Source organism: Nannospalax galili, unplaced genomic scaffold (genome assembly GCF_000622305.1).
Source record: "Nannospalax galili isolate Female #2095 unplaced genomic scaffold, S.galili_v1.0 scaffold18, whole genome shotgun sequence".
NCBI classification, from domain to species: Eukaryota; Metazoa; Chordata; class Mammalia; order Rodentia; family Spalacidae; genus Nannospalax; species Nannospalax galili.
The window spans coordinates 12444030-12462329 of NW_008346548.1; the positions used below are offsets into that span (position 1 = coordinate 12444030).

At 42.0% G+C, this 18300-nt stretch overlaps 1 protein-coding gene across 1 annotated transcript in view; it reads right to left on the minus strand.

The window, feature by feature from the left end:
* Positions 1 to 1601: 1601 nt before the first annotated feature.
* Slc12a8 (solute carrier family 12 member 8) overlaps positions 1602 to 18300 on the minus strand; it is a 164662-nt gene continuing 147963 nt past the window's right edge. The window contains exons 10-13 of the mRNA XM_008842992.3: positions 10209 to 10306; positions 7346 to 7463; positions 4402 to 4462; positions 1602 to 2033 (exon numbers count right to left, since the gene is read on the minus strand). Coding sequence (XP_008841214.1) covers positions 1871 to 2033; positions 4402 to 4462; positions 7346 to 7463; positions 10209 to 10306 — 440 coding nt within the window. The 3' untranslated portion in view covers positions 1602 to 1870. The remainder of the gene's footprint in view (positions 2034 to 4401; positions 4463 to 7345; positions 7464 to 10208; positions 10307 to 18300) is intronic.

An 18300-nucleotide genomic window follows, 5' to 3' on the forward strand; every position in this document is an offset into this window, starting at 1 on the left:
AACTGGGGTTGCTGAGGTGTATATATGACCTGAGGGTATGCACACTGGAAAGCCTTTACCCAGCATGGGTCATATCTTCTCTTCCTAGCCTTCCCCAGATTGTATACTTTAGCCCTCCCCAAATCCAGGAGACCATGTGTGATTAGGGCCAAATTACATACAGTTGGCTGGGAAGAGTGGCTGGATACTCTGGTGAGGGTCCAATGACCTTGCTTGGCCCTCCTTTAATGAATGAGCACAACTGTCAACAAGCCCTTTGTGATGATGTTTAGCGATCAGGCACAGCTGAAGTCGTGATGATGGTAGTTATTTCATGTAGAAGGGACTGCTCCAAATTTGCATTCTTTAAATATGTCTAATGATACTCAGAAATCTGTTACTTAACTAAATCTAGATTTGGTGAATAGTCATCATAAATGAGATCTTGGCTTTCAGAAGAGAAGTTTGGTAAGATCTGGCTGACTCATCACTGTGACCTTGGCCCTCACCTACTTGAGGCCTTTCCATCTGACACATCAGTGTTTTTCCAAATGTAGTCCCAGTACAGCCAACAATGAATCACTGGTGACACCTATTATAAAGAAGTAAAGTCCACGAGGTACAGAAGTCTGTGTGCTTTGACCATGAACACCAGGCTAGCACCGCATCTCAGGACACGCTCTGCACTGAAGGGTCTGAAGCCACCAAGCAGTCCACCCCTCCATGGCTCAGTGGTAGAATGGAGCCTGAGCCAGGAGCTGAATTTATCAGGAGGCCTGATTGCAATGATGGATGCTTCAGCTTAAGAGGAAACAAGTCCTCACACCAAAGGTGTCAGGGAGTCGAGGCTACAAATACTTTTGAGAACCAAAGTCACCATGAGGCAATTCAAAGTAATTTCTTTTCTTCTTTTTTTTGAGAAAGAGTTTTGCTATTCAGCCCAGGATGGCTATGAGTTTGTGATCTTCCTGCCTCCCAAGTCCTATGATTACAAATATGCACTACCATGCCTGGCAAGTAATTTGATTCCTTTTTTTTTAACTGAAAAGAACTTCATCGAACAGTAATAGTTTACAAATGTACGTACCCTTTGATCCTGCAATTCTGTTTCTGGGAATTTATTCTACAGATACATTTTACAATTGTACAAATATACATGATTATTCTTTGTAGAAGTAACTGTAATAGCAAAATATCAGAACGAACCAAAAATGCCATCATTTGTGGAACCACTGAAATAAATGATGGCACATTTATACAGTGAGAAAGAGTGAGACGGTGTGAGCATTGTTATAGGAATGTCTCCAAGACAGAATATTAAGGAGAAAAGCCAGCTGCGGAACATGAGTGCAGCATGCTGCATTTGTGTACAAAAGGGAGACCTAGAGCCTCATTTCCTGTTTGTAGTACTTTTGTAAGAAATGCTCTATGTGAGAAGCGATTACTTCTGCATTGTGGCATGGGCACTGGGCAGATGGGGAGCAAGCTGGGGAGGGAGGTCTATGTATATGATTACACTTTATGGCCTGGAACCATGTGAATGTATTATATGTTTTTTAAAAATAAAAATACAATAAAATTAAAAATAAGCATTTATTTGGTTTTCAGAGTAAGAAATTTGGTTCTGGCTCTCCACATCTGATTGCCTTAGTGTCACCTGGTTGTCCTGGTGGCCCATTCGGGTTGGGTGCTGTTGCAGAGGCCACGGACTTTCCTGGTGTCTGGTTAGATAGTTCACTCTAGATCAGAATTTGGATTTCTGATGTCCGAAGCCACAGTGGGAAGACCAGCCTTAGAGTTTCCCATTGGGTAGAAGCAGCTCCCGCAGGTTCTGGGATTTGGGTTCCCTGTGCTCAGAGCAGCTTCCAGAAAGAAGGGGTCCAGCGAAGGTTTAATAGGATGGCATCAGCTGTTCCCGGCTCACAAAGGAGGAGTGGTGGTAGCGATCACGAGTGGCGAAGTCTGCGTTCTCCTGAGTAAGCTGCGTCATTGCCATGTCAACCCTGGCTGGGGATGGTGCCAAAATGATCTGCTCCTTGGGGGATCGCAGGCTCCTTCAGCGAGAGAGACACAGGACGATGAGAAGGCAAGAAGGAACAGGGACTGCACAGGGAAAACCAGTGCTCTTAAGCAGTGAGCCATCCCTTCAGCCCGTTCATTTTTTTTTTTTTTTTTTTTTTTTTTTAAGTAGGTGAAGCCACACATTCTTCTGAATTCAGGGAAATGCTATGCAGTACTTGGCTCCCTAGAATAGCTACAGACCCTCATCTGCATAGCTGTAGGGTTTCAGGGAAGAGTCTTCTCAAGGTCAGGGTTAACATCACATAGTATCTGTGAGTTGGTATAACAGAGGATGTAGCTACATCCTTCAGTGCAAACATACTTAGCTATGCTATTATCCTTTGGTTTTGAAGGACATTTGGGGAAACCATAAAACTATAAGGCAGAAAACAGGTACCAATTTCTATTCTTTTTTTTTCTTCTGTCTTTTTGAGACAGGGTCTCCCTGTAGTCCCAGCTGACCTGAACTCACTATGTAGACCAGGATGGCCTTGAACTCACAATGATCTGCCTGCCTCTGCCTCCTGAGTGCTGGGATTAAAGGCGTGCGCCACCACACCTGGCTCCAATTTCTATTCTTAAATGACTCAACTTCTCTAGGTTCTATTCTCCTCCTGAACAACCATCACAAAACATCTCCAGGAGCCACAGCAAGGCCAGCTAATTTGATGCTGACTTGGCCGAGGCTGCACAAGCCACTTCACTAGCCCAGAGCCTCTGACTGAGAAAGGAACCACATGCACTGACTTCTGTCCCAACCAACGACCATCTTTTCCTATGACTATTCTCCTCCTAATGCACTGCTATGACCTCTCAGCTGACATCCCAGGAATTCGGAATACAGCAGAAGAAATGGTGACCTCCAGGGCCATTTTTTAGGCTTTAAAACCAGAAATGACTAACTGCTTTCTTGTAAATCAGACCATCCTCATCCACACACCATTTGCAGCTCAAGAATTTGTAGGTAGCTTCTACACCAAGCTTATTTCCACTTAAACTACTTTCCCTCAGGACTAGGTTGTAGAGAAAAGGGATCAGTACAACTGTGCTGTGACCTGAGTCACTTAGCTTCATGCCTCAAACAGGACGAGAGGCAGAGAGAACACCCTACACTTACCTCAGCTTCAAGGAGGATACACAGCAGTCGGCGACGCAGCTGACTGACAGAGTTCGCCCCCTGCCACTCTCCATTCCTGGGCCACCAGGTCCCTGGCTCCTCCCTGTTCATTTCTACACCCCTACTCCTTTTTCTTTGTCAAGGTCTAACACCAAGTGTTTGCTCCTGGGCAGTACTTGCAAAGAGCTGTCTCAAAAAGGATGCTGGGGAATGCAGAGTTATCCAACAGGTATGGAGTTTCAGTTAGGGGAGCTGAAAAAGTGCTGCAGATGTGGTGATGGTGCTTGTGGTGGTGATATTATTATATTTGATTCTATGAATGTACATTTCAACATGATTAAGATGATAAATTTTGTGAGGTGTATTTTACCACAATAAAAAAGACAAGGGTGAAAACACAAAGAGAGAAAAAGTTCTAAGCTCACATCTGGGGTTTGATGGGAGAGAGTCCTAAAATTCATTAGCAATGTCTAGGTGTGGAAGGTGGAGCTATTGGCAAGTTCAAACCAGACCTCTCATGTTTCAAAAACAAACCAACAAAATAAAACCAAACAAACCTTTCACCGCATTCTGCTTGGGTTTGCCCAGCCTGCAGCTTTGGCTCCTCAGTGAAAGAGGACAGATGGCTGGAGTGGTTTCCCAGACCCTGAGGCCTTAAAGGATAAGGCTCTGGCTTCTTACAAGGTGGGAAGGAAAGATTAGGGTTACGTAAAACATTCCCTTCTGTGTGAGACTCTCCTTCCTGTGTATCTTAGCATGGAAGTCCCACAGCGATCTTCTGGGCCTCTAGTTTATGTCTGTACTTGGCTTCTGCAGTGTCACCAATAACAATGATGCCAGCTACCTCTGTGATGAGAAACAGGAGTTGCAGTTTCACATTTCCTTTGGCTTTGATCTTGTGAATGACTAGGTATTGGTGGGAATGTGTCTTAGCCTATAAACTCACTGAAATCAGCTCTGGTGACCCATCACCCAGCAATCAGAATCCAGATGAAGCCTCAGTTCATGAAAACTGAGAAGGGGAAGGGGACATGAGCCTGTGGGAGCTTCTGATGAGCTGAAGCAGCATACTGGGGGTGGCAGAGGGTAGGGAGGAGCAAAGGCAGCCCTCTGGAGGTTCTCCATTGTCAGGTTCCCACACCACAGTAAAGGCCCAAGCACAGACAGGAATGGGAAACCCTCAGCACTTCCCAAGACTCTGGGACACTCATCCATCCTGGTACCAGTCCCAAATTGGCACAAACCTGCAGGAGGGGATCAGAAGAGATTTCATCCATCGGAAAAAGCTGAAGTTAGATGCTGATCCTGTGGGGAGGACATGGGCATAAATATTTATGAAGACTTATTACACAGGCATCTAGAACCCCAACTTTAGGAGGATGCATGCACACCCCAACACATACTCACAATGTGCATGCATGAGCAGACACATGCAATGAACACAAATACTTTTACAGCCCAACCAAACAACATTAATTATAATATTCTTGACAGTAGCCTGCTAAGCACAGTGTGCCCATGTATAGTTTCCAAAAACTTATTTCTAAACTCCAAATATCTGAAGAGGGAGGATGTGGATGGAGTACCGTAAAAAAAAGAAAAGGGGACTTGCCAACTTCTGTCTTAGGAATTTAAAAATGTTTCTGTAGTATTTATTCCTAGATTCACACCTGTGTGTTGAATGCATGCTGTGAAATCTCTCCACTAGACCACATAATTCTCTGAGAATGGGGAACATGTTTTTTTTTTCCACCCTTAAAGCCCTTACCTCATCTAGCACTTAGAAAGTTTTCAAAAGGCGTTATGTGAACAAAAGAGTTCAATATGCAGTAATATTAGAGCTTAAGTTTGAAGTGAGGTTGTTGATATTGACCAACTAATCTTTTTATAAGACACACTGAACTGGATAGAGTTCAACCTTTAAAATAAATATATCAGTCAGGCATAGTGCTTGGGAAGCTGAAGCAGGAGAATTGCGTTGAGTTTGAGGCCACTCTGGGCCACATAGTGAATGTCAGACCAGCTCTGTTTTTAGCTTAAATGTTAAGGTTTATTATGTTTACTTGATGAGTTTCCCCCTAACCTTTATTAAGTTATCCTCTTTATTGTTGGTAATAGTGTTTTCTCTGAAATCTGTCAGACGTTAATGTAGCCACTTCAACTTTATTTTGATTAGTGTTAGGCTGGTGTGTATTTTCACATCCTTTTATTTTTAGCCTATTTCTGTGTTTATACTGAAAACAGATTTCTTCAGCTGTGGATGTATGTTTGGGGTAAAGCACTTGCCTAGTGTGTATAAGCCTGGGTCTGCTCTTTAGTGCTACAAAAATAAATTAACTAATTAAAAGAAGGTTCTTGTAGGTAGCATATAGTTGGATCTCACTTTTTTCTTCAACTGACAATCTTTTCCACTTAATCGAGGATGCTTAGGCTGTCTGTATTTACTGTGATATTCAGTATAGGTAGCCTTACATAAATCACTTTTGTTTTTTGTTTGGCTCAGGCTGGTTTTGAACTTGCTATCCTCCTGCCTTTGCCTCCCAAGTACTGGGGTTACTGGCACACACCATAATGTCATGTATGCTTTATTATTATTATAAGTACCTTTTATTATCTTTTTGCCCTTTTGTCATACTTTGATGCATTAGATTTTTAAAAATAATTTATTGAGAATTTCATAGAAGCATATAAGGTGTTTTGATCAAATCCATGCCCACTCCCTCCCCTCCAACTCCTCCCATATCTCCCCATCACTTTTTTCTGATAACTTCATGTACTCTTCTTTATTTTCTTTTATGGGGCTTTTGCTACTCTAACATTCCCCCTCTGAAAAGGTAGCCCTACAATCTTTTAAGGATTAGATAAGAGCTCCCAAATACTTCAGACATTTTTGGCCTTTGGAACGGAGTATGTTGCTAAGAGGCCCAAGGACATTTTGACTTTTAGCCAAGAAGCTGGCAACTTTTCTTTGGAGTCTTTTTACACTAACTGCCTAGCCAATTCCTATCTCCTATTCTTTTTTCTTTAAATTTTATTTATTTATTTTATTTTATGTGTATGCATGTATTGCCTGCATATAGATAAGTGCACCCGAGTGGTGCAATGCCTGTGGAGGAAAGAAGAGGCTGTCAGATTCCCTGGAACCGGAGTTAAGGACAGTTGCTAGCTGCATGTGGGTCCTGACATTCGAACCCAGGTCTTCTGCAAGAACCAGTGTTCTTAATGCTCTGGCTTCTTCCATGCTGAACAGGGACGCAGGGTGAGGCAATTAGGGTACCCCTTCAGTGGGTCTATCTAAAAGACTCCCAAATTGCATAACTCTTATCTGTAGGGGGAAAAGAAAGTCCTTGACTGAATAGGAGATGTGAAGGAGGAGTAAAGGCAAGAGTAATTAGCATTACAAGTTCCAGACAGGGAACTTGAAAAAAGTCAGAACAGGGCAAATTTTAAATATTCGTATGAGAGTCCTTTGGAATTTCTTGATGAGAGCTTCCAAAAGCATCCCTCTGTTGGGTTTCTCCTCATTTTTCTTTTGTCTGCCAAGACTAGACTTGAGAGTGATGGATTCAGGATCTGCTCTCAGGCATTTTGATAGCTGAACTTTTTAAAAAAATTTAAAGTTATATATATTTGTGTGTGCGTGCGTAACACGTACATATGCCTGTTGTGGTGCTCTTCTAGAAGTCAGAGGACAATATACAGGAGTCAGTTCCCTCTTTCTACCATGTGGTCCCAAGGATTAAACTCGGGTTGTTAGGCTTGGCAGCAAGTGCCTTTACCTACTGAGTTATCTCGCCAGCACTTGATGCTTTTTTTTTTCATTGAATTTTTATATCCTTTACTGACTTATTAGCTATAACTCTTCACATATTACTGAGTAGTTGGTAAAGTCTTTATAATATGTATCTTAAACTTACCACAATCTATCTTCAAATGATATCATAGCATTCACATATAGCATAGGAAATTTCTAACAGTATGCTACACCAATACTTAATTTAACAAAATATGTTATCTCTGAGGGCTCTTATACTACTGTTGTTATCTGTTTTACTTCTACAGGTTTTATAAATCTCAAATTAATTGCTATTGTCTTTCATTTACTATCATTTATGTGTGTCATATTTCTTAGCACAAAGTTTTTCAGTGAAAGCTAGAAAAAATAAGGGAAAAAGCTCAGCCACTTACCAAGGTAAAGACCTGGACTGGCCTGGCCAATGTAGAAATACACAATGGCAGCAGCACCCATGCTAATCAGGGTATAGACCCACTGGATCACAAACATGATGAGAAGGGATCCAATAGCCTGTGGAAACCAAGTAGGAGGGGTAAGACATCCAGTGGTTTTGCACAGGGTAATCAAACATAAGACTAGGGCCTTAAGAATCAATGGACTTTTATCAATTACTCATAATTCAAAAATCTTACTGTCATGGTTGATTGCTAACTTGACAGGATCTGGAAGCACCCAGGAGACAAGCCTCCAGGCATACCTATGAGGGATTATTTAGATTATGTTAGCCTCTGGGCATGCCTGTGAGAGATTAGGTTGAGGTGTAAGACCCACCTTAAAGGAGGATGACACTGTTCCCTGGGCTTAAGTCTTCATCTACATCAAGAGGAGGAAGCTAGCTGAGTATAGGCATTCATCTTCCTCTACTTTCTGATTGTGGATGCAACATGACCAGTTGCCTCAAGCTCCTGCTACCAGGAGTTCCCTGCCGTGATGGACTGCACTATGTCAAACTATGTCAAACTATGCCTTTTCCTCTTAAGATGCTTTTGTCAGAGTATTTTATAATAGCAATGAGAAAAGTAATACTGAAAATTAGTACCAGAAGTAGGATTGTTGCTGTGATGAACCTGAACTATTTGCAGGTGGAAGGCAGGCGAGCTTAGTACTTTGTGCTGATAAAGTCCTTGAAGGCAGCAAGCAGAGATTTTAATGACCCATTCTGGAGGAAGCTTCAAATGCCAATAGAAATGTGGAGACCTGGCTCATGAGGTTTCAGAGGGGAACAAAGGCTCTATCAGGAACTGGGATGGGGCCATTTATGTGATATTTTTGTCAAGGCTCTGGCTTCTTTCTACCCACATCCTAGGGACTTGAATGGAGTTGCATTTAAAGATAATGGATTAATTTCTTTGGTGCAGGAAATTTCAAGATAGGAAAGTATTCGGCCTGTGGCATGGCTACTTTTTACTGTAATTATTCATGTCTATGGTGAAAAAGCACAAAAAAATGGGCAGAAAGATAAAAATAATTTGTGGTTTATCAAGGAGGAAAAGAGTTTGAGTAAGTTAAACTTTGTGACCCAGATGTATGCTGAAAAAGAGGTTGTAATTGTTAAAGGAAACATTCTGCTTTATAATGGGACAACAGGAAAAAATGTCCTAAGGGTGAGACTCCACCCATCAAAAGCTCTATTTTGTGAAAATACAAATTTGTATTGAAATATACAAATATATTGGGCCCTGAAGGGGTTTCCTGCTCTTCAGAAGCATCTGGTTAGAGAAGTGTTTCTTCAGGGTCAGCACCTAGAAGCTGTTGCAACTCTGGCCCAAGGAGGCCAGCTTCCATCCTGAGTTGGCAGCAGAACTTGGTAGTAGCATCTACGTGCTGCTGGTTTTGTAGGCATGAAGGATGCAAGATTCAGTAAGTGGGTCATGAAGTCCTGCACCACAGTTTCAGAACACCACTGAGGCCAGGCAATGTGTGGCAGAATTGGAGTCCCTGCAAGGAAGTCTTAAGAGGCCACAATGTGAGGCTGTGAAAGTGAAGCCTAAGTTACAATGGAAGACCTCAGGTTATCGGAGATGCCAGGGCCATGGGACATCTGCCGAGGAAAGCTGCAAGCATGGAGTATGGCATGCCCAAGAGAAAGGCTATATGTGCCACAGGGAGCAGAGCTGGATGGGTGGACTATCCAAGCTCTTTTGGGCCCAGGTGATTCTATCATAAACCCAGGTGCTGGACATGAGCTTCAGAATTTGGTGTTTGCCTTGGTGGGTTTTTGTCTTACTTTGGTCTGATCATTTGTTATGCCCCCATATTTCACTTTTGTAATGGGAATGTTTATTCTTTGCCATTGTATATTGGAAGTACATAACTTCCTAATTTTGTTGGAGCTCACAGTTACTTATGAGACTGCAGGGAGTCTCAGATGTGATTTGGACTTTTAGATTTTAAATAATATTGAAACTGCTAAAGACTCTGGGGACTCTTCAAGTTGAACTGAAGACATCATGCATTATGAGATGGCCATGAGTCTTAGAGGACCAGGAGCAGAAGGCTATGTATTAAAAGCTATTGGTTTGGTTGTTAAGTTGACAAGGGATGGATATGTGATGGCTAGTGTTGCTTGTCAACTTGATATGCAGGATCTTGAATCTTGATTATAGATTCTGGAATGAAAAATGCAAGTAGTATACTTAAGTAAACAGACTATCTGTCTTGGCAAATTTTCCTGTTGCCATGATAAAATATCCTGACAAAGCAGTTTAAGGGAAGAGAGTTTATTTTGGGTCACAGTTATAGTCTATCATGGAAATCACAGTGGCAGGACTTGAGGAAAGTGGTCACACTACACCCACAGTCAAGTAGCTCAGCTCACTTTCTCCTTTTTATATAGTCCAGGATCACAGCCCAAGGAATGGTGCCACCCACAACAAGAGGTTCTTCCTACCTCGATCAAGATAATACCCCCTAGGCATGCCCAGAGGCCCATCTCCTGGGCGATTCTAGCTCTGAACAAGTTGACAGCCGAGGTTAACCATCACACTACCTTAGTCCCGTGTCCTATGTCTTCCTAAAATCAACAAACCACCATGAAATTAGTAACCAGAAGTTATAAGATGATTCTTTAAATAGTAGACAATTGATTAAAGCTAGTGATTAATTAAATATAAATTTTGGCATAGTAGTCTCATCTTAAAAAAAGCAAGCAATTTAATTATGTTGCTCCTATTTAAGCCTTTTCCTTCTCCAAATCACACACACCTCCACCTGGATTATTTCTTAAGGACAACTGAGATTAAGATGGTTACTCACCCCTAACAGGGAGACCCAGGGATTGCACATGCGAGAGTAGAAAGAAGTTGGTCTCCTCTGGACCTCTTGTTCCTGAAGTCTGTACTTCAGGAAGAAATCTAAAAAATGAGTTAGCCAAACCGTTAGTCACCAATTTATTATTAAATCCTCAACTGTTTTTTATGACCAAATACCTATGCACTCTCCTCTCCCAACGTTTTTTGATTTATTTATTTTTATTTTATGTGCATAAGTGTTTTGCCAACTTGTACGTTAAGTGCACTCATATCATATAATGCCCATGGAGGCCAGAAGAGGGAGTCATCTCCCCCTGGAACTGGAGTTGTGCATGGTTGTTAGCTGCCATGTGGGTGCTGTGAACTGAACCCAGGTCCTGTGCAAGAGCAGCCAGTGCTCTTAACTACTGAGCCATCTCTCTAGCCCCATTTCCCTAATTTTGTAACAGTCTAGATATAATTCCTAGCACTTGCTCTCAGAGAAGAAAGAAAGAAGGCTTATGGCTTCCTGTCAGCCAAAGATCTGAAATGATGGGAAGAAGGGCCAGGATACAAGTAGAAGCTTACCTAAAACCCACAGTACATCTGAACTGTCATCTGGGGGCACCGGAAATTTAGAACTTCTCTTGGAAGGGAGCAGAATGGGAGAACGGCACATGTGGTGTTTGGGGCCTCAGGAATGACTACTGGAACTGATGGGTCAGGCAGGCTGGCTTTTGTCTACAGTAGGATAGGTTTTGCTCCATCTAACTGTAAGTCACTCAGGTTAGGCTAGACCCAGGTATGGACCAAAAGCTAATGAAGGAGACAGAGGCAGGGCAAATGCTCTCCTTACTTCTTCCTTTGGCAGTTAAAGAGGCTGAGAGGGAAAAAAAAGCCTGACCATAAACGCATGCATGCTCCATCTCATCCTTCATAGATTTTAGGCAGATCAGAGCTTTTCAGTCATGTCATGTTTTATTTAGCTCTGCTTTCTCAGTTTATAGTATTCCAGACATGCTCAATTTAACTGTGAAAATGCATATAGATTGTTTACAGTCTAATCACCATGAACACCACAGTGGTGATTCAACAAATATGTTGGGTTAACTTTACTGTATGTTTGTACCTCACTTTGATACTGAACTTTCATAGTTTGTTGCTCAAGAAATATGACTGTCAACTCCTTAACTCTTTACTTTCCAGCACCCAAATTCCTTCTTTAGTGAAAATATTTTGAATAAGCCACCTCCTCTGCCCAGCCCTTCTCTCTTTGCTCTGTGTCCCAAATCTGTCCCTTAGCCCAACTGCTTCTGATGGTAGCCTCTGGAATCTTGCTCCATTCACTTCTCATAGATCCTTTATCCCTCTGCTTGCCTAGTATCCATCCCTCAGGTCCTAGCTCAGTATCACTTCCTCACAAAAACTTGCTTTCAACCACAAAAAAACTAAATTTCCTCATACCATTAATATTTCCTTATGGCCTATTTCCTTTCCTTTATGGAACTTACTATCATTTGTATTTGTATACTTTTTTTGTCTTTTTTGAGATAGGGTCTCTCTGCAGCCCCAGCTAGCCTGTAACTCACTATGGAGACCAGGTTGACCTTGATCTCATAGGGATCTGCCTGCCTCTGTCTCCAAAGTGCTGGGAGTATTTGTATACTCTTATACTTATTTATGTGTTTCTATGCGCACTGGATCTCATGCTTCATGGGGAAAGGGTCCATATAGCTCTTGAACCCAGGACTTAGATCATGACAATTACTACACATTCTTATCTTCTCTGCTTGTGCCTTTCAGACCTAACCCCTTTGGCCAGGTGTGGTGGTAAAGTTTGCAGTGTCAGAGCTCAAGATGCTAAGGATCACAAACTCCAGAACAGCCTGGGCTACATAGAAAAGTCTTAAATCTCAACATAAAAACCCAAACTAAACAGACCTAACGCCTCAGAAGCATATGCTATCCAACCATTTCTTTTATGGTCTGAATGTGAGTGTTCCCCATAGGCTCTGTACTGGGACTTTTTTGCCAACTGAAGAGTTTTAGGGAAGTGATTGGATCGTGAGGGCTCTGACTTCATAAATGGATAAACCCATTACATTGCTAACATTACTAGAAGGTGACAGAAATATTAGGAGTGGGTCCTGGTTGGAGGACGGTCACTGAGGTGTGCCTCTGAAGGACGTATGACGCCTGCCTTCTCTTTGCTCGTCTTCATTCTGCATACGATCCACAGGCAGGAGCAGCCCTGCTACATGATTTCTGCATCACCAGGGGTCCAGAAACAACACAACCAAGAACTACAAGCTGAAACTTCTGAATCTGTGAACCAAAGAAAGAACTAAAGTAATTGATTCCTCCTTTGAAGTTACTTTTCTCAGGTATTTGTCACAGCAACAAAAGGCCCAATAGTCTACCCTTTAGCATTAGGGTCTTCTACCAAGTTCCCCCCTCCATCTTAGTAAAGATTCTAGCCAGTGACTCGCCATCTCTGTCTATTAGCACTCCACCATCAGTTTTAGTGACTTCTACACAAATAACCTGCTCAATGCTCTGTTCGTAGTTCCCTGAAAACTTTTAAAAAATCTTTTCTTTCATTCAACTAAACTTTACCTTTACTTAGCCATATTTGGGGGTTTTCATTACCAACTAACACTTCCTAAACTGTGATTTTTAGGCAATCTACCCTCAGCCCATCATCTCCTTTTCAAGGGTCAGCAAGATGGCTCATCAGATAAAGGCACTTGCTGCCAAGTCTGACTACCTGATTGCAATCCCTAGAACCCACATGGTAGAAAGAAAGAACTAATTTCTGCATGTTGTCCCCTGACCTCAATACATGTGCTGTGTTGCATGGACACACACACACACACACACACACACACACACACAGTGTTTGTAATAAAAGATTTTTTTCCAGTTAATCTACTCTGCTGTTCTTCACTCTGGGTCTACAGAGGGACCCTGGACTACTGTTTTTGATATCCTGCCTTCTGTTTTCATTGTTCTGTTACCTAGCTCAGGTGCTGCCTTAATTTGGACCTTAAGTGCTCCCCAAAGTTCAATATGGGGAAGCCTCTCCCCAACTGGGAGACAGAAGAGCTTTCAGTAGGTGGAGTCCAGTGAAAGGTCTTTCAATCATTGGGGTACAACCTTGAGAAGGACTCCCCAACCCCTTCCTCTTTGCTCTTTTGTGTCCTGGCCATGAGGTGAGTGGTTATGTTCCACTGTGTATTTCTGCTCTAAAGTGCTACCTTGACACTGGCCCTCAAAACAAGTTGGTTAACTGATGATAGATAACAACCCCTGTATCAAACCACTGTGAGCCAAAATTAACCTTCTTCCTTTATGTTTGTCATCTCAGGTGTTACAGTAACAGAAAGCTGACTAACACAGGTCCCACGGTCCAAGACTAGCAGTAGCCCCTAGCATTCATGTGTTGCAAATGTCAGCTTCCTCAGTGATCTTCTATCTAGTCAGCTCATTCTCTTATTTGCTGATAGAGTGAAGGGAACTTCTAAAGTTCCCTTATCACTCAGTCTTCGGCTCACCTGTATCCGTACCCTCTACTTAGCTGCTCCTCTTTTCAGAGCACAAGCTCAGTCCCTGTTCCTACCTTAGACCCATCCCTCCACTTATAACCTGGGTCCTATCCCTTTGGTCTCCTCAGAACTTTGCTCTCACATCATCAAACTGTTCCGTTCCCTCCTGAAGCAGTCCTATTGCATAAAAATACAGTGTTGTTTCTCTCACCTAAACAAATATTTCCAGGCTACCCATTAGCTACTGCCCTGCTTGGCTCTCTTATAAGCAAACTTCCTTTAAAAGTTACTTATTCAGTATCCACAATCCACTGTTTTTTTTTCCAATCCACAATTTGTTTATTTTTGTGGCTTTGAGATAGAGTCTAAATATGTACCCAAGCTGATCTCAGATTTGGAATCTTCCTGCCTTAGCAGGATTATAGGCATACACCATCACACCTGGCTCACCTAATCACTCTTTAGATTGTATACAAGATTCCACTAAAACTATTCTTACTGAGCTTACCAATGACCTGAATCTTGTCAAATTCAATTTTTAATTCCTACTTGACCTTTTAGAACTCCTTCCTGAAGTGCTTTCTTCTCCACTGTGCCTCATTTTCCTGTTCTCCTCCACACCCTTTCTCAGTCTCCTTTGCTCCTTTTTCTCCTTCCAAAATCCTGGAGTACCCCCATAGTACCCCATATTCAATCTTAGCACATTTCTTTTTTCAGGTGTACCCACTCCTAAGGGATCTTGTCTTGTTCCAGTCTTTAAATACTGCTATATAATGATGGCTCCAAGTTTAGATCACCTTTGAACTGAAGCGTTCCATGTCTTAATTGCCTTGCCAATACTTCCCTTGAGTAGGCAAGCGAGCAATTCAAACTTAATATGACAAAACCAGAAATCTATTCTCCCAAGTCTTCAGCTGAGTAAATGACATGATTTCTGCAAACAGCTAAGATGCACACCAATTCCTGTTTTTCTCACTTCTACCTCTGTTCCATCTCTGAGTCCTGTTCATTCCGCCATCAACATATTTTCTGAATATGATCACTCTGTCTTCATGGCTTCCATTCTTGTCCAAGTTGCTTTGATCTTTCATCTGGTTATTGCAGCGGGTCTTGTGGTGGATACCACAACTAATGTCCAGGGTTTTGTGCAGTTATGTATGGTCATGTGACTAAGATCTCACCACCACGAAAATGTGAATAGTCACGGTGAGTATCTGGGCCAAGGACTTGAGAAGAATGTGTGCCTTCTTTCTGCACTTGCCCCATTTTCTCTGCCTGAAATCTGAATGTAAAACTCAGCTTTGACATCGCATATGGCAGGGTCTGAGGGGACTGCGAAGTCTTCAAATGGAAGAAGCCTGGTTCCCCAAGTCAGTGCAGGGAAGACAGCCTCCCACAGATTTGGAATACCCTTCTTAGATTGTTAATGCAAGTGAGAAATAACTTTCCGTTGTGTTTGAACTACTGTATTTTTGTTTATTTCATTAGAGCAATTTAGTTCATCCTAATCAATACACCTCCAAATTGGCCTTGAATCCCTCTCTTACTTCTATCTAATCCACTTCTCCCCAAGCCAATGATCTTCTTGGACTTACAACAGCCCTCATGGTTTACACAGCAGTGCCCCCACTTTCCTTGCTGGTCTTTGACCTCTCTCCAGCTCACTGGTCTCTAGTCATAGCTGTACCTGTGCCATAGTTGGGACTTTCCAGTCTAATCCCTATTTGTGCCTTCATACATGCCATTTCCTTTACCCATAATTCTTTTTCCATTTCTCTGCAAGACCCATTGCCTCATAGAATTCAGTTCTCCATTGAAATATTCTCTTCCCAGAAATATATTTTCTGATACATTTGTGTCAAACAGTGGTGATTATCAACTTGACAAGATCTAGAATCTCTAGGCATGCCCAGCTGGGAGGGATTATCTTGATCAGGTTAATTGAGGTGGGAAAATGTACCCTAAAAGTGGATGGCACTGTACACCCTGAGCTTGGGTACCAGACCATGAAAAGGAGACAGGCAGCAGAGCATGAGCACTCATGGCTCTCTGCTTCTTGACCACAGATACAATGTGACCAGCTGCTTCCTTAAGCTCTTGCCTCCAGGATGGACTCTACCCCTCAAACTGAGAGACAAAGTAAACCCTTTCTCCTTCAAGTTGCTTTTGTGAAGTATTTTTGCCTCAGCAAAGTGTAAAATAACAATAACACCGCTCTAGTCTCCATTCCACTACCTGCTTTTGACTATCATAGTTGCACTTATATTACAATATATGTTTGCTTATTATGCATCTCCTCCTACAAGAATGTAAGCACTAAGACACCCAAACCTTCCTCTACCTATTCAGCATGTTCTTCCAACACCAAATAGGCATGTCATTGAACAAAGAAACCATCCACCTCCGAAAAGGTCTTCATCCTCTCAAGCCTATTGGCTTTCATCATGTATTTGCAACTATTACACTCAGCTTTATATACATCCATAGTTGGATGACAATCATCATCATCTTTTAACTCTCTAGGAAGGAGCTGGAGAGATGGCTCAGCAGTTAAGGGCAGCAGTTACTTTTACAGAGGACTCAGGTTTGGCTCCCAGCACCCACCTGGCAGCTAACAACCATCCTTAACTACAGTTCCAAGGGATCTGATGTCCCCTGCTGGCATCCACAGGACTTATACAACATAGATGTACTTAAAATCAGGCAAAACACTCATACACATAAAATCACAATAAATATTTTTTTAAATCTCTAGGCATTTAAAGGTTTGTGCATGAGAAGTACTCAATATACCCCCTTTCTAATTATGGATTAAAAAGAAAATCTGCCAAGATTTATGATTGATTTGAGTGGATCATTCTATTACCTTTTTTCTTCTAGAGGCAGCTTTGAAGCCCAGGCTGGCCTGAAACTCACAGTCCTCTAGCCTTGGCCTCTGTTTGATTTTTTTTTTTTAAAGAAGGGATTCTATTATGAATGCAATGACATAAATTGTGTAATTTTAACATGTCAATGCGTGACCCATTCTTTTCAATCACAGGCTTAATGAAATACAGTTGCTCTCTTGGTTTAGAAGAAATATAATTGGCCAGTACCTCATATTTTCTTATGTCTCTGAGATCTGTCAAATATTATACTTGCTCTTTCATAACACTTGATCTTATATGACCACAATTGCATAATTAGTTCCTGATTTTGGGTGGTACAACTTAGATTTTTCTGTGTTTCAAAGGGGCAGAAGTGATATATGTTCACTGGAAACTGAACTCCACTTTTTGAGTTTTGGTCTTTTCCTAGGTGAGTCTGTCTTGTGACACAGTACACCATAGCTGATAGTGTACAGGGTCTGTGCTGGCTGCTAAGCTATGGTGTTCAACGGGTTAGGTGTATTTAGTGCATGATCATCTTACCACATCTTCAATCTACTAAGGGCTTCTCAGGACATACTTCCATAACATGTCAAATAGCATCTGTGTTGTCCTAAAGGAAGTGTGTGTGTGTGTGTGTGTGTGTGTGTGTGTGTGTGTGTGTGGAAGATAGCCAGCGGCAGGAAGAGGGTGAGGGAGAGCAACAGGGAGGGAGGGAGGAGGGAGAGAGGAGGAGGGGGAGGGGGAGGAGGAGGAGGGGGAGGAAAGGGTTTGTTCTCAAGGCAAACAGACTGCCCTGTTTTGGTTTTGGCTTTTTTTTCACATAGTCCAGTCTAATTATCCAAGGCTGGCCTTTGACTTCTGATCCTCCTACCTCCTCCTCCCAAATGCAGGGATTATAGATGAGTGCTACCATGCCCAACTCACATTGCCTTTTATTCATCCGTGATGAAAAGAACAGCTCACAAGGTTTCTCAATGACTTTGCATAGAAAAACTAAAGGAAGTTTTTTTTTTTCTTGAAGTATTTTACTCAAGAGCAAGTCTTTCAAACTTCTGAGAGGAAGAGGATAATTTCTCATGCCAGCAATACTAGGGGGTAATAACCAAGAAGGCAGTTTTACTTCATCAAGCTTAGGGCTGTAAAACAAATAAAGCCATGCATCATAGATGTTAATAATAGCAAAACAATAAACACAATGTATATTATTGATTTAAACCTGGTGATATGTCTAGGAAGTTTATGTTCACAAAACTCATGCAGATATGAATACTTTTAGGCATGAGGGGGAAAAAAACCCAATTGTGTCCATTTTTTAAATCACGAACTAAGTAACTGCAGAAATTACTTAAAGTCAGTACTAAACCACCTCTGAAAATTCTCTCCTCCTTCCTTCCCTCCCTTCCTCCTTCTTTTTGTGGTACTGGAGATCAAACTCAGGGCCTTGTGTATGCTAGACAAGGATTATCTACTAAGATAACACCTCCATTCCTCTTCTGAATCTTTATCAGAATATATAAACACACACTTGCTTTTGTAAATATTTATTTATTATTTTATGTGTATGAGTGTAGTGCCTGCATGTAGGTAAGTGCACCTGTGTCCTGCAATGCCTGCGGAGGACAGAGGAGGCTGTCAGGTCCCCTGGAACTAGAACTACGGATGGTTATTAGTTGCCATGTGGGTGCTGGGAATTGAACCCGGG